Consider the following 16,463-nt stretch of genomic DNA (forward strand, 5'->3'; position numbering starts at 1 on the left):
CGTATTTTATACATTACTTCTATTATCTATTCTTTTATTTTCAACCTGAGCTTGGAATTCTTTGGAACTGTAGAGACTGGCTCTATTAGTAAAATTTATACTTATCAGGTCTTTTGGATTTTGTATTACAATTTCCCCTTTTTAATTTAATGTTTGTTTTATTGATAGAATGAAGGTAAAGAGTTGGATAAGAGCAAGTAGAAGACATCTCTCAGAATTCCTGCTGTATCATATCAGTATTGTTTCTTGATTCCTTAACCATTCAGTGCTCACTGTGCAGAAACATTAAACTCCTACATGCTTCTGGTATCCCATCAATGTTTTTCATTCTCCATAGGAAAATTTCAATAAGAACTGAGCTTCATGGAGTTTTCCATTATTTAATTTTATAAAACCAATTTTTTTTTTCTTTTAGGAAGAAAGATGGAACATAAGTCAGGAAATATCTGAATTATGACCACTGGCTACCAATCATGAAGCAGCACTTTTGTTTACAATTCATGGAGAATGTTCTGGAGTTTACCTGTGCCTATTTGACAAAAATCTTTTATTAACTGCTCATAAGAAAGATAATTTCTTGCTACACACAGGCCAGGCAGAAGATTTCTGCCTCATGAGAGAGAAAAGGATTTCTTGTATTTGTGAGACATGAAAGAATACCAGTAATTACAGCAAACCTTACTTAGGACATCAGATCCAGTGTATCACATTTTGGTCTCAGAAGCAATCCCAGACACAATTTTCCAAGGAGAATAATCTTGGATCATTTTTTAGGTAAGGAATAACCACAAGAGACTGAAATCACCAACATTTTTCTTTGCACAAATTGCATGTCTTGTTGCGCCCTCAAAAAGTTTCTCAGCTATTGGGAGCACAAATAAATCCAAATTAGCACTACTAAAGCTGAGTTACATACTGCTGGATGATACCAAGTAGAAGTCATGGTTCTTGCTACGTTGAATGGGACCACAGTGGCATTTGGTCCATTTTTCTCCAGGGTGATCCTGCTGCAGCTCCTTCTCAAGGGACTCTTGACACAGATCACATTTGGGCAGTAACTGAAAGCTGAGCTCCAAGTGGCATTACCAAGAAATTTTTGCTGCATTACATTATATCCCCCAAGGTGCAGGACAACATTACTTGCAAGTTTGATGAGTAGCGTGCATTAGAAAAATGAAGCCATTAAATTCTCATAAGCTTTTCAATTTTTAATGTTATAAAACTCTAGAAATGCTTTTTGTACCCAGGGCATGCACCAGTTACCACAACAGCAAAGCCTGGCTCTTCCTATTCAAGTCTAGTCTCTTCCTAATGTCTCAGGCTCTCTCCTTCCCTTTATTTAGAACCATCCTCATTGTGGGTCCTCATGGCTCAGGCTGATTTTACTAAAAAGACACAAGTGGCCCTCACTGACAAGGACCTGCACTGAGAAAAATGCCTTCTTGCTATTTTCTGTAAGATGCATCTCGTTCTGTACCTTGGGCTTTCTCATTTTGCCTTAGTATTTTTCACTACAGTTCCAATTTCAGCTCATATTTCTTTTCTTTGTAACTGAATATTGGCATCTAAGATGTCTTTTAGACCAATCTATTGACCCTTTGTATGAATTTATTATAATCAAACCCATTAGTTTCAGACCCTGTCCACACTGAGTTACATTTGTGGGATTCTATCACTCCCTAATGATTGTAGTTTGCAGCCTTTCAGACCATTATTTTCTTTTTGGCCTCGTAAATGCCACCTAGCACTGCCTTTCCACCAGGCAGAATGAAGATTCTATTTTTTGGCTATTTCTGTTGCTTTCAGTCAATTTTTAAGAACCTGAGAAGTGTGTTTCAAAACTTTGTATAAAAGAAAGGCACAAATTGACTCTTACAGAAAATGCTATTAAAACCTCTTGTTTTACTTGTTTAGCAGAAGAAAAGACTCCAAATGCTCCAACTTGTGCCAGAGAAGTGGACAAACAGAAATGTACAGAACTGGACTAGCAGATGTCTTTGCCTTCATGTGAAGGTGGCTGAGGAACTCAAATGAGCAGAGATCAATTAGTACCCATTTTCCCATTTTCTGTAATCTTCACCCCTCAATTAGTTATCATTTCCTAATTAAGCATAGCTATAAGATGCAGAATTTTCCCCAACATCACTCGAGAAACAATTTAATCCTCATAATTAAAAATATCTTAATACCACGAAAGTGAAATCAGAGACTCAACAGACCCCCACAAGCTACAAATAATCAGGATGGTTGATGTATTAACACACTTCTGCCTCATCTGCCTCACTAACAAGTACTGTTTCAGGAAAATAACCAGCTTCCCAGTGCTGCTTACACCTTCTTAGGCACTTTATAGCAGAAGCCTGACAACTGTCCCTACACAAATAAATTTTAGTTACATGTATTTTATGTACAGAACAGACTTATGAGGGAATAAGAGTAGCTTCACAAATTTCAATCTGGTTAAGCCTCCCAAGCCATCTTTTAAAAATCAAATATACTTCATGTCACGTTTTTATTAGCAAGGAATTTCTTGTGCTGTCACATTATTCTCTTGCCAAGTTTGTTTATTTTTCTCTGAAGGCTTCTCCAGAGTAAAGCAATATTGATCAATGTAATGTCATTGACCCCAGAACACAATGTGTTAAATAATTCTCATTGTGCACATTCCATGACAAAACTGATGTGAAAACAATAATAAATGTTCAGCATAGGAGCTGGTTAAATAAAGCCTCTGGAATTTTAGGCTCACATGCTTTAATCCTACAACCTAGACTGCCTCTTTTTTTGTTTATATGAGCTTACTATGCAAATGATTTTATTTGCTATTTGTAATTGAAAAAATAAATGTACTTCAGAGCTCTAGAACTCTATTTCGAAACTCAAGAGTTCACATTAAAAAGAAAAGAACCCTCAGTACCTCAGACTAGACCACCTGACTGATGTTTGAAAGCCCAGACAGTATTTTGGGCAAGCTTATGAAAATGCACCAGCCTTCCTGCTCTTTTGCCCTGCCCCCTAAGTGCATTTGTTATGCCATGTTTTAATTTCTTATCTCACAGCTTCTGCATTCACATATCCCTGCCACACTCCAAACTCTTCCTTAAGGCTTCATTCCTATTAGCATGTTCAAGGAATTCCAGCCTGCAGATTCTGTTCTGCACTTCCTGTGCCCAAAGAGTGTGAAGCAGAACAACAGACACAGAAACAAGAAAAGTTGATGCTATCTATGACGTCTTATATTCTACCAGTGGGGAGAATGGCAAATATGACTATAAACCCTGAAAGCCATTCCTAAGGATGTGGTGAACACTGATGCAATGCACACTAATCCCTGCAGACACGTTTTGGGAAAGGAAACTTAAAGCTAAGTGAGTCCTACAGAGTTAACACTCTGCTCTAGCCACAGAGCTCTCTCCAGTTCTGACCAGACCTCAGCACGTGTCCCAGAGCCTCAGAGCCATCTCTGGACAGATGGGAATGAAACATGAGGCACAGGAAAAAGCATCTGTGAACTGTCATTCAGGAATAAAGTCATTTTGATTCAGCAACATAATTTGTAAAGACATGCAACTCTCTACAGCCTGCCAGACTGAGTCCCTCAGAAGCACCCAGAGAGAACAAACAAATACCTGCTTCAAAGAGGTAGTAACTCAGCTATAAAAATTGTTAAGGATACAAAAAGCACAAAAGATGGATACAGATAGGGCAGGCAGAGTAACAGCAAGAAGCAATGAGGAGTCGTTTTCTCATGTAAGTGGGTTAATCACAGTCAAGTTTTTGTAGGCATGAAAAAACCCAGCATCTTAAAAAGAGTTTCAGAAGAGGAAAATAAGTAAGCAATGCAGATGTTCATGCAGCTTATGTCTGAGATGACACAGATGGAGTCAAATGTGGGCTGATTCGCTGTTAAATGCAAGGCTACAAAACTCTTTTGGGGCAGCACTCTGAGGAGATACAAACCAGGCCAGACTACAGCTGCTGAAGCCAAGGAAATGATGTTGCAATAACCAAGATGCAAAATCACTGACAGCCTGGATGAAAGCTCAGCAGTGTGCAAAGACAGGAAAAGTTGTCATGCAGACAGACTTAGGAGGATTTTGATAGGCTGGATGGAAAGAGAGAGGAAGAGCTGTGAGCTGAAGGGAACAAGCAGATAGATTACTCATTCAGTGAGGAAGCAGCACAGCAGCTGGAAGGGGACAATGTAGGAGCCCTTGGGCAGATGAGGAGTTCCAGGTTAGCAAGGTTTTGTTAAGGCAAAGCAGAGATGAGGGGACATCAGAGGTGCACTGAGATCACAGGTTGGTCACAAGCTGATGGGTGTTGGGCACAGAAGCAGATTTCCAACACTTTACTTTATTAATTCCATTAGCTTTGCCTGGAGAAACTCTTTAACCATTCCAGAAAGGCTGGAGCCTTTACACTGTGAGCCAGTGACTGAAGCTGTTTTAGTACTTCACTTCTCTTGGAGCTACCTCAGTTGACACAGATTGCTCAGCAGATTTCCACAGCTCATTAATATTTTCTGCAAGTTAACTCTCAGCTCAGACTGGCTGTACTTCAGTGTGTCTCCTGCTACAAGGTTTCTACCACTGCCTTTTCACACTCCTCTCTACATGATGCCCCTCATTTTCAAGATGCTTCCATCTTCCAGTAGCTAACAACAAGAGCTGCAACTTCTGATCCATCCATGAGGAACATTTGGATGCAGCAACAGGAATCAGGAAGACTGAATGGCGATTCAGAATTCTGTTTTCTGCATCTGTTTCTTCATCCCCACTGCTTTGAAAAAATCCAGCCATGTGTCAAGTTAACATGAATTACTTCCCTAAACTCAAGTTTTCCTGCAGTGGATCACACACCCCGAGTTAAAAGCCTTGTCAGCCCTTGCTGTTTGTCAAGCTGGCCCATAGAAGTACACAACCACAGACACAACCACAGACACAGACACTAATTAACAACATTCCATTGTGCCACAAATGAGAAATGCCAAGAGATCTACCTGCACCCTGCCCTGCTCCTTACACAGCTCCCACTTCACGAGCACACATGCACACAGACAGCAGGCAGACAACAATATACAGAGAGAATGAATGGGTCTCTAGTGTTTCAGATTTACCTACAACCGTGTCCTTCCATCAGAACTTTAAGAGTGTTTTGCTTCTGGCACTAGCATTAGCAATCCCACAATACAGACTGTTAAGAAAAACGTTGCTCAACATTAGAGATAGTTAGAAACAGAGTTAGAAAAATCTGGGTGCTTCCCAGGAGCACTCTGCAAATTACTCATGAACTAGAAGATATTTTAGAAACTGTGCATTGCATAGCTGCTGCCAATGGGTTACACAAGTCTCTGACCAAAAATCAGAAAGAAAAAAAAAAACAAACTAAAAATGAATATCCTGGTGAAAAGAAGAATGTGTACATCTCATGTATTAGAGACACAAACTGCATTTGAAATAAAGGACATGCATATGGAAAGTGCAAATATCTGAGGGGCGGTTGGGGGGAAAGAATTAAATGCAGATAAAACTCTTGCTGGTGAAAATAACATTTGAATTTAATTTTATATCCAGACTATCCAGTTCACAGTCCTTTCATTCCTACTGTGGGAAAATGGGAACTGGAAAAAAGTCCCACCAAGGAGGCTCTTTTCTTTCCCTCCTTTTTCCTTCCTTTTTTTTTAAATGTTAAAGTCTGTGATGACCTAAAGAAAGTAACAAAACAAAACTGTGTCCAATATTTTAAACTCAACTTTCCCTAGGGTCTCAAAACTGCATCTGTTCCACGTGCACTGAATTCAGCAGGAATTCTTTGTCCAAGATGACTAAAATATCAGAGTCTGCAGCGAGGGACACCAATATATAAAATAAATAGTAAGAAAAAGACATTTAAGAGGTGAATACATACAACCTACAGCTACTGCTTGGTAGAGCTAATTGCTCTTTCAACGTTTCTAAATTGCCCCAAATACATTTTATCATTTAGCTTATAAAGTAGGCCTTTAAAGGGGCATTCCTACATTCAGCCTGTAACATTACCTTGTAGGCAGCTTGTCTCATAAACTGCTTTGCAGGCTGCTTCCAAATAGCAGGCACTGTAATGACCCATCTTACTTCGGTGTTTTCAAAGTCCGAGCCTCCTTGGTCACTGAGCTCCTAAAAAAGGGAAAGAAAAAAAAAAAAAGAAAGAAAATAGAGGTGAATGTAAAATGATGGGTGTCAACAGGAAAACATTCTTTTCTGCTGGCTCTGATAACAGTAACACTCTTTTCAATTTTTTTCCTGTTACATCCATGCTACAAATCAGAATTACTTCCAACCTGCCAAGAATGCTTTACTGTGCCAAAAGGTGGGAATAAGGTTGAAGCTTTCTCAAGGAGGCCTATAGAAAAGTTTAGTGCTCAAAATAAAGCAGAAAAGTTGGCTTTTGCAAAAGCAGCAATTTACAGAATATTACAGCATATTTATGTACATCTTTAGCCATGGTGTGGGATTTGCTGTTAGCCTGAAGAATTCACGCTTACATCTTGATTAATACACAGAAAAATATTTGCGGTATCACTGATGAGCATTTATGTTTTACAATCTGGATTTTTCAATGACTTCTTTATACACCACTTACCTTTAAATCAAACTTTTATAATGCAGTTAACAAGGGGAAGTTACAGTTAACCCCTCTAAAAAAATGAGTGATTGGTCCTTCAAAATTTTGCTTTAAGCAAACATTCAAGACTAGTTTAGTACTTTTATTGTCCTTTTTCTTCTCCCCTTAAAAAAGAGGGAAGTCTGTACTGCATTTGCAAATTAGGTGATATACTGACATGTTTTGGGCAAAGTTCCAAGTAAAATGTCATTACCATATGTCCTATCTAAATCTCCATCCAAACAGAGAAAGGTTCAGAAAGGTGGACAACAGGCCTTTAGAATGTAAAAAAAAAAATGTTTCTGCATGTGCTGAGCCAAGGTGTTGTGTTTGTTTAGCTATGCTGCAGTTCAAAAATCCATGCTGGAAAAAGTAGCACCTTTATACTGCACGGGGCACCACAGACAGCCACAGCACAGTGCAAAGAAACAGCTCACTTACATGGCATGTCTAATTAGTTCCAGGATTCACTCACAAATGCCAGGGATTTAGTTATTAACATCAGGAAAAGGATGTAGCCCTGAGCAGGCGGCACAGCAAATATATGGGATTTTATCCAGCATTCATATTTGCTAAAAATGTCCCCAGTCTACACACAGGTCCAAGTCTGTGACTCCACAACCAGCCCCAAAAAAGTACAGTTAAAAATGTCCCTGACAAGATGAGGCATTTGAGTTGTAGTGGCAGGATTGTTTCTCTGCAGCCATAAGGAACAGACTGGGATCTCAGAAAAAATAAATTAAACCCATTCAAAAAAGTAGGTTAGCTCTTAACCACAAGGCTATTTTAAACAACACTTGCTTGGATGAATACTCTGATTTGACCCAAGAATTGCTCTGCTCACACTGACAATGTAGTGGCATTGGAAGCCAATGTTTACTTAACTCACAATTGACTATTTACACGAGATTTAACATCTCAAAACCTGTTTACTGGGGACATGTATTCCATTGGAGAATAAGGAAAACAATCTTGTAATCCAAGAAGACTGCAACAAATGAGCACTGCAACATTTCAAATTAGATATGGAAAATAATAAGCTTTTAAATTTTCTTGTCAAATGTACCTTTTTTTTTTTCCCCCATTAAAAATACAGTAGAAAATACCTAAGCCAGTAAAAAGCTATTCAGAACTCTGCATCACAGGGATGCTATTAGTGAATCAAGCTTGACCTGTGCAAGGGGAAATTACTTCAGGCTATTGTGAGCTCTCCAGAGTCCACAGCCTGCCCAGAGTTTCTACACCTGCCTTGCTTTGTTTACATCAAATACAACTTAGGTCGAAGCTTGGCAAGGCTAAAAATATTAAGCTCATATTTATACTAGTTATAAATACAGAAAATCTTGATAAGGAAGCATTACCCCACCTTTAATGCCTGTTCCTTAAAGAACTGCAGAGCATAAGCAAATATCTCAAGTGCTTTGACTTTTTTGCCATTTGCTGCTGTCAGGTCTGTCTCCATGGTAAGATTCTACATGAAAGAAAATAACTGGAAGTTATTAAAAGAAAAAGGCAAACATCAAATTAATTCCCACTGCTTGAGGACAGTGAACTCTTCATTATTCACCTGATTAGGAAAAAGTGACAAAACTATTCTGAAGAGGATTTAACTCATCACTTGAATTTCCTGGATCATGACACTTTGCTCCTTATTTTAGACTTTGTTTTTAAACACTTACCATGCCTACAGATAAGTGTAGGCAGAGAAAGAAATGTGGACTAAATATTAAACAACTGCAATATATACCTCTGTAAATAACTGCAATAAGTTTCAGATGCAAGAAACTTAATCCAAGTTAAAGGTATAGATTTTTGGTTTTCCACCAACAGATGAAACCAGAAAGCACCTCAAAACAGAAAGTACTGGCCAATTCCCAAAGCTCTAAAATGGATTAAAGACAAAAACACAATCAGTAGGAATAATGTCAAATTAACAGCCCCACTGGCACTTGCAGTTCTGGCAATGAATTCTGGGTGAATTTTCTTGGCTGCTCTAGAGCTCAGTCTGGCTCTTATATCCCATTCCTGCTGACCAGATTTATTGAACAAACCAACCTTATGCAGACAGGACATGAAGATCTAAGCAAAGCAGATACTGAACTTTAAAGATCTGCAAGGAAGGCTGGCAAGATACAGCTGCCAAATGCAGTGAGAAACAAAAGGAATCATAACGCTAACTGAAGAGTTTAATTTCCTCAATTTACTCTCCAAACGTAGAGATGCTTCACTTCCAGTTGACAAAAATTTAGTAGTGTTCAGAGGAAAACAACTCGAGTAGCAAACACAGTTTTGGTGCTACTTACACCAGTGGTATGCAGCTTCATCTTAAACTTTTCAAAATACAACCAGTGCTTTGATTCAGTGGGATCCAAGTCATGGTAGAAGTCTCTTGCTGCATAGCCAAAGCTATGGAACTTTCTCTCTGGTGTGAGGAGGATTGTGGTCGGGGTCTTCTGGTTGGAAACACCTGGATCTCCACCTTCCCATCGCCTGGCCAAAAAGTGAAACAGCTCCAGTAAGTGATGCTCAAGGTCAGAGCAGCAGGAAAAAACACGTGTATCATGAGAAAAAGCTATGTGGTGGCAAATTACACAGATTGCTTTTCCCTTCAAAGATAGTAATTTCAAACCTTACCATACCAAAATCAAGTGGGTTTATTTCCACCTAAGAAAAAAGGAGTGCAATTTTCATTTCAGGTAATTCAACACATTTTTGTGGTTATGTATAATTCTTAAGGACACATCACACTCAGATAAGAACACAGGTTTCCTGAAGTAAGCCATACACAATTAAGGAAACCGTTTTGTACTTAAAATTTCTACCTAAGCCAATACATGTAATATATATTATAGAGGAAAAAAATAATCAGTAATTATCCAAGAACCCTACTAATAAAAACCCAAATATGGCCCTTCCAATTGTGATTCAGACTTCATGAATGGTTACTTGCAAGGGATACTTTTCCCATTTTGAATTAGGGACCTGCTTAAGTAACCTAACATCACCAGGGGGAGGTTGAGTAAATCCCCATTTCTGTCCCCATTTCAGAACATTCCCTGAAACAAGACAAGCCAGTTCAACCAACATCTGATCATGTGCTTCATTTCCTAGACACCTGAAACTCTGAAGGCATCCATGCCTGCAGATGCTGGGCTCTCTGCACTTCACTTTCTACTCATGCAAAGTTGATGGATTTTGTGTTTCAAATACCCAAAATTCTGTACAAGTTTCAAACTGTCAAAAATGAAGCAGACTTCCCCAACCCCCAAGAATGCTAAAGGCACCAAAATATATCTGTCACTACTGGTGAATAAAACAATCCTATCTCATCAAGATTGTGAAGGTATTTTTAGTGGATACCCATGAAAGTATTAAGACAAAGGTAAACTCAAAGCTGCTTTCACAGAACGGATAAGGAAATAAATAAGGAAATAAATAAGAACACTGAATATGGGAACACCCAGCAGCAGGAACTGAAGGGGGGCATGGCAGGACAAAAAGGTCAGACAGTAGAAAGTTGTAGAAACAGCTGTGAGCATTCCTTCTCCATCCCAAAAAAAAGGCAGAATGGAAGAAACTCACATTACTGTTCCTCCCCCCACCATATACAAGTACTTTCTGTATGAGAAACAAACATTTACCAGAAAACATTTTCTTAAAAAGGCATCAGTGGAAAATCTGTTTATACTCTCAGACATAATCATAACACAGCTCAAACAGGAGCCAAGTTAAGATCACACAGGCAACTGCATTCATTATTAAACCACACGTCAATTGCTTTTTCTAAAGATAGCAAAACGTACTTTCAGAACATACTCCTGCCAAAGCCCTCATTCTGAAGCACAAAAAGTCTGCCTTGCTCTGTGGTAGCTGTTTATGTGACATAGGAAGAGTATGTAGAAAAAATAATTCCCGTTTCACTCAGAAACAGTTGAATCCATTGAACATTAATTGACCAAGGCAGAAACTGACACGGCAAACTGCAATCTAAGGGGTTGGTACTTGGCAAAGTAACAAGGAATGGGATCTTCTGAAGGGCTGGGACCCCTTCACATCATTCAACTGGATCAAACTGAGCAAATTCTCTCTTTTTAGCTCAAGCAGCAGAGAATAACACATCAGAACTTCCTTCAGTGCAGAGGACAATTCCACTGCCCTGAAAGCAGAAACAGCGTGATGAGGAGTGGAATGATTTCCACATTCATCCACTTGAAAAAACTTCCCTAAATCTGCCGAGTTCCGCTGCTCAGCCCCTGAGCCATGATCAGCTGGCAAGGGCTCTGCTCCAGGTAATTTCTTCTAACCTGCTGCTAGAAATGCACTTGGTCAACTCCAAAATCTTTGAGTAGGTGTTACAGCAAACATATGGTTCCAATGTGAAGAAGCTGGGATCTCACAGCTCATGAACAGAAAACACTGCTATTCCAGCAGATTGTTAAATCCCACTCACCCGCTGCAAGCAGAGAGGAGACAGACTGCTATCGTTTTTGCTTGGAATCATTAATGATTCATTCTGAGTCACTGGTGGGAAATGCCATAAATAGGCTGTGGCTAATAACAATGCTTCTTTGTTTTTCATTATGGCCAGGCACATTTTCTCTTTCCGGAATAAGCACGCTTAAGGTGCAGTTTAAATGAAGACAAATTTACGTTCAACGCCCTGGGATGAAATTTTCAAAGCCACCTGGAGAATTGGATGTTTGCTTCCTGATGAGTTTCTGATGGAAACTGGACACAGTAATTGCTCAGCACCTTCTAAAGCCCCCAGCTTGTATTACTGTTCAGTCACAGAAAGGACAGCAAGGAAAGACAAGGGGAAGCAGGACTCTACCATCTGCAATCAGAGATTTAGAAATACTCCTGTGTGATGTTTTTCTAGAGAGAAGCAGATGCTAAAGCATGGGAATGGTAATTCCTGGCTGAACACTCTTGCCAGGTGGAGCCCTGACCTCACTCCAGCTACAGGAGGATTTGTCAGTAGGACTAGGACTGCAATGCTTTAGTTTGCAGTTTCCTTTCATGGTTCCAATACAGGCAAAATAATGGTAAAAATCAGGAAAAATAAAAAGGAAATGCCTACCAAAAGCATAAACCTATACAAGCCAGAACTGCTATAAATACATGTGGGGGATATTTTTGCAGTGCAGAATCACAGTTAAAAAAACTATTCAAAGAGAACCAAGGTAGATTTCTTTCAAATGCAGACATATGAGTTCCTAGGATGATATAAAGTGAAGTATCTGAACAGAAATATAAACAACACAGACCTGTTTATAACCACAGAGCATCTAACTGTATACTAGAAGTGAAAATAGAGACAGGAGAGTCAGTGAGGAAGGAAGGACGAGGTTATACAAAGGTTAGAGAAATGCCTTCAATCTGGCTAAGGCAGACCAAACAGGGACCTGTGCAAAGTGATGGGAATTTGATCCAGAGCTGCAGCACCACAGGCAAGGAAATGAAACACTGGGGTCATCAAAATGCAGCTGAATGCCACCAGCAGTATGTATGCAGAAAAAAGGCAGGTGTGTGCCTCCCAATTAATTAAAGTCAAACAGGGAAGAGAGAGAAAGGGGAAAAACCTAAAGTTGCACTGAAAAGAGACCACATTCTCCCTCCTTCCAAAGACAGACTGCCATTTGTTCCATAGCCACATGCATTTCTTCAATTATTTCCATTTGTGAAATACTCCCATTCAGCTATCTAGCCAGTAGCCAAAACATCTGTAACTTCATGTAAGTGCACATAACTCAAGAGGAGTTTTTCAGAACTGTGCAATATCTCATGTATTCCCTCCAAATGAGATGTTATTAACGCATTCTACAGCAGCAAATTTTCCATGTGGCTCTGGCACTGCCCAGCTCACTGAAGTGCTGAGCTCATGGCCAGGCAGCTCAGATGCCTTTCCTCCAGGCTCAAATTAGGCTGCAAACAGCAGTCATTGTAACACATTCCCTCTGCAAAAAGAACCTGAACCACAGCTACCTGTAACAGAAGCTGGGGGCAATTATCAAGAGTTGTCAGTACTACCTAAACTGATAAAACAGTAACCAGTGTTTTGCAATCAAAGTGAAGTCATTCACTGAACATTTACAAACCCACACCCAACTCCAAACACGCTGAGATGAGTGAGGCCACTCATACATTTAAAGATAAATATATGGTGAAAGAACTTTGTTCAGTCAATGCTTATAAACTCTTTTTTTTTAGCACTGGGCATCACAGCAAATAAACACACAGTTAAAAATGTGACTTTGTTTGCTTCCTAATTACACAACAAGAATCATGGCACTGCTGGCACTACACTCAAACCTGGAGCTAAAGCACTGTGTGTTCACTCTTTTCCAAAGCAGGACCTTCTAAATAAACCCATCTTACCCTTTTAGAGAAAAGCAGCTTTGTTAAAAGGCAGTCAGAAACCTAAGTATCTGGAAAGAATCAACACTAAGGAGGGAAGGTGGAAAAAATGTTAGGAAGTAGAGGGGACCATGCATCACTGGTATGCTTTATTTTAATGTAAACATTCTCGAGTGCCCACGGGAAGCTACATTTACTCTGCTGAAATATTTGTAAGTTATCCTGCATGTAAGCCTCATTATATACAGCCCTTAATACCTTCTGAACTACTGCAGACTTACCTTAATGAACATACCATTCTTTTGAATGGTTGAATTCATGATTGAATTTCATTATTTCATGAGTATTAATATATAAATATATATAAAAATATTACATATATTATTTAGTAAGTCTTTTTCAATTATTTCTTGCAAAAATTCTTTCCAGATAGAAATATCTATTTAAAAAATTAAAATAATTCTTGGTATTAAAATATTTGCCATTGTTTGAAATACCTGTTGGAAATATGAATACACCCCCCTGAAAAAAAAAAAAGTTCCTCCCCTCTGGTTGGAAACACATGAAGTAATTTATTTCATTTCTTTCAACTTCAGTATCTCGTATCACAGCTACCTAGCTCTGAAATCACAGTCATGCTGCCATTACTGCATAAGGAGGAAAATGTCGTGTTTTGAACCACAAGTAGCAAAATGTCAGCTGAGATCTGGAATATAATCTCAGCACCTGGATTTCAGTGCCCCAGTGACTGACAGCAGGAAGCCTGGTAAGGAGAAGGGATTTCCCCAGGGAAGGAGAATCTAATCCATATTGTGAATCCAGCAGCAAAACCAGGTCCTAAGGTAAAACTTGAGTCCAAGGCACCTCAAGGACTTCCCCAGAAACAGCAGTGATTTCACACAGTACAACCTCCAGCATTTACAGGAACAACACAGAGTTGTTCTAAACACAATTTCGGCTGAGATACAGCTTAGAGATGTTTTCTCTCATTCCATCAAACTTCTTTAAGGACTTTAATCAATTACTTGCTGCCAAAGAGAATAGGAATTGATAAACACGGGTTCCAGCCTGCCCACCCTTAGAGCTGTCCGAGGCAGCAACACCGAGTGTGTCCTTTGACTTCAGCCTCGTGCATCTTCCTCTGCTGCTCAGAGAGCAAGAGATGGCTGAAATGCAGAGAAGATCTGGAAAGCATTACTTGTCCATCCTGCAAAAGGTAGATAGCTTTGCAACTGGATGGCAGAATACCATTTCTAAATTTACTTTCCTTTAGACAGCATTTTAAATCCCTCAGCTGCGTTAGTTTGCAGCCATACACAAACCAGCTATGCAGGCTGACTGCACAATCAATAGTGTCTGCTGAGATTTAGGGAGCTGCATTCAGCCACCACCTTTGCTTAGAAAAAATGCAGTATATCACACTGGACTGCAGCAAATTAGGCTTTTTGACCTTTTGTTCTCAGCGTTACAGCACAGTACCTACTTCTGCAACAGCAGCATCATTTACAAGAACAGCTATGGTTGAGCTTTCCATATGTAATTTTTTATGTTTAAAATTATCTACATCTTGCTCTCATTAGAATATGGTCATTTTAAATATACTATGATAAGAATTAAATATGTTTTAAGTTATAAATAATTTTTTAAAAATACTATAAAATATTATAGCAATGGTTTGTAGGGCAAACATCTCACATAGCTGCCATAACAGTTTTTGCATTTGTGATTGCATAGAGTTATACTGAGCTGAATTAATCAAGAAATAAAAGAATAAAAAAAACTCCCTATATCACAGCAGCTAAAGTCTCTCCTTTACATACAGATAACACAGACAGATTTCACACATCAAACCTTCATTTTCACATTAATGCCTTTTAATTGCTTATTACCCATTATCAATGGATCATTATAATAGATTTGATTCAGATTTAATACCACAAAACTTAAATCAGCCAAACAAACTCCCAGTGCTAGTAACCAGGTGGTGTACACCCAACTATACACAGTGAGATTCCAGGGGATGGGCACCTCCTGGATGCCATGACCCTTGGAAAATCAGTGTCTGAGATAACGGCATCCTGACTTACTTATTAACTCTGCTCCCTGAATAATTCTGAATACTCAGATTCCTCCTTCTATTCTGTCATCTTGTAACCTTAGCAAAACAAGAAAGGGGACGTGCTCCCGTGGACTGCTAAAGCAAATCAGAATACAATAAGATGCAACAAAAAGTCATAACCATGAGAAATCTGCACACTGTGATAATGCCAGACAAATTCAGACACTTCAGGCTCCTGTAGAAAATATCTATGGCTACTGCAGGCAACCCATGTTCTCAGAGTCACAAACCAAATGCTGCATTGCAGCCCTTACCTCATTACATGAATACATTCTGGCTCCTTGGTGAAGCTGTAGGCGTAGCCACTGGAAGTTGTGCCAAAATCAATAGCCACAACAACAAGAAATAACTGTTCCACAGCATCGTCTGCATCAGAGTCCTTCTGTTAAACAGCAGAAGCAAAACAGACACAGTCACTGACCACAATCATTGTAACCTGTCACAAGTTTTGCTCTGCAAGACCTGAATATCTCTTCAGTGAAAATGGGGACCTCCCTATATTTGCCCTTGTTGACCAAAGTTGATATCAGAAGGCTGCACATTCCAATGGAATTGGAAATTCAATACATGACTCAACATAGATGCTAGAGCCTTTTATATATCAAAGCTTCCTTCATGTTCATTTTTGGAATATTTCTTATCCTGTATTATTAAAACTTAGGGGTTTGGGGCTAGTTTGGTTGTTTTCTTTTTCTTAAACTGATCAACTGAAGGGTTTGTCCATCAATGTGATATATTTGGGATTTACTTGGTGGTTTTAGGAGTTAACTATATCATAAGTATGAACATGAAATACTATTACCATTCAGAAATAACAGAGACAAACCCACCCAAAACACAGCAATAAGGTTTACACCCCGTGTTACAAAGCAGAATTTATATAACACTTATTTAGCCAGCACTCCATGCTGCACTCCTCCTGCCTGTGCTGCAATGTGGGAAGCTGTTCAGCTGCTCATGATGAATCTGAATCCTTCTCCTGCCTTCCACCTGTAATCCTGCAATCCCTGAAAAGCACAGTCAAGGGCAGTATGCTCCAGACCCTTCACCAGCCTTGTTGCCCTAAATCCACCAGGACTGCTCAGCCTGTACTCCCAGAAACACTTGGAAGCAAGTGATGTTACCATTCACAGACCAGCTGCCTCATGGCCTCACTCCATGGGCAGTGTTCCACCACAGATCTCTGTTAATTCCACACCTCCCACTTCCTGCACATTCCTGTTGTATCCCTACATTTTCCAAGATCTCTCCATACACCTGCTACTTGAAATGGAGAAACAAGAGCAACAAGTTTTGGTCTCCAATCATAAAAGGCTTGCTTGGATTCTCCTAAAAAAAGTTT

The 16,463-nt window shown here is 39.4% G+C and overlaps 1 protein-coding gene across 1 annotated transcript in view; it reads right to left on the reverse strand.

The window, feature by feature from the left end:
• HSPA12A (heat shock protein family A (Hsp70) member 12A) overlaps positions 1–16,463 on the reverse strand; it is a 53,439-nt gene that overhangs the window by 22,195 nt on the left and 14,781 nt on the right. The window contains exons 4-7 of the mRNA XM_036385448.2: positions 15,376–15,503; positions 8,949–9,135; positions 8,012–8,116; positions 6,042–6,158 (exon numbers count right to left, since the gene is read on the reverse strand). Of these exons, the coding sequence (XP_036241341.1) occupies positions 6,042–6,158; positions 8,012–8,116; positions 8,949–9,135; positions 15,376–15,503 (537 nt within the window). The remainder of the gene's footprint in view (positions 1–6,041; positions 6,159–8,011; positions 8,117–8,948; positions 9,136–15,375; positions 15,504–16,463) is intronic.

This window comes from Molothrus ater, chromosome 8 (genome assembly GCF_012460135.2).
Source record: "Molothrus ater isolate BHLD 08-10-18 breed brown headed cowbird chromosome 8, BPBGC_Mater_1.1, whole genome shotgun sequence".
NCBI lineage: Eukaryota > Metazoa > Chordata > Aves > Passeriformes > Icteridae > Molothrus > Molothrus ater.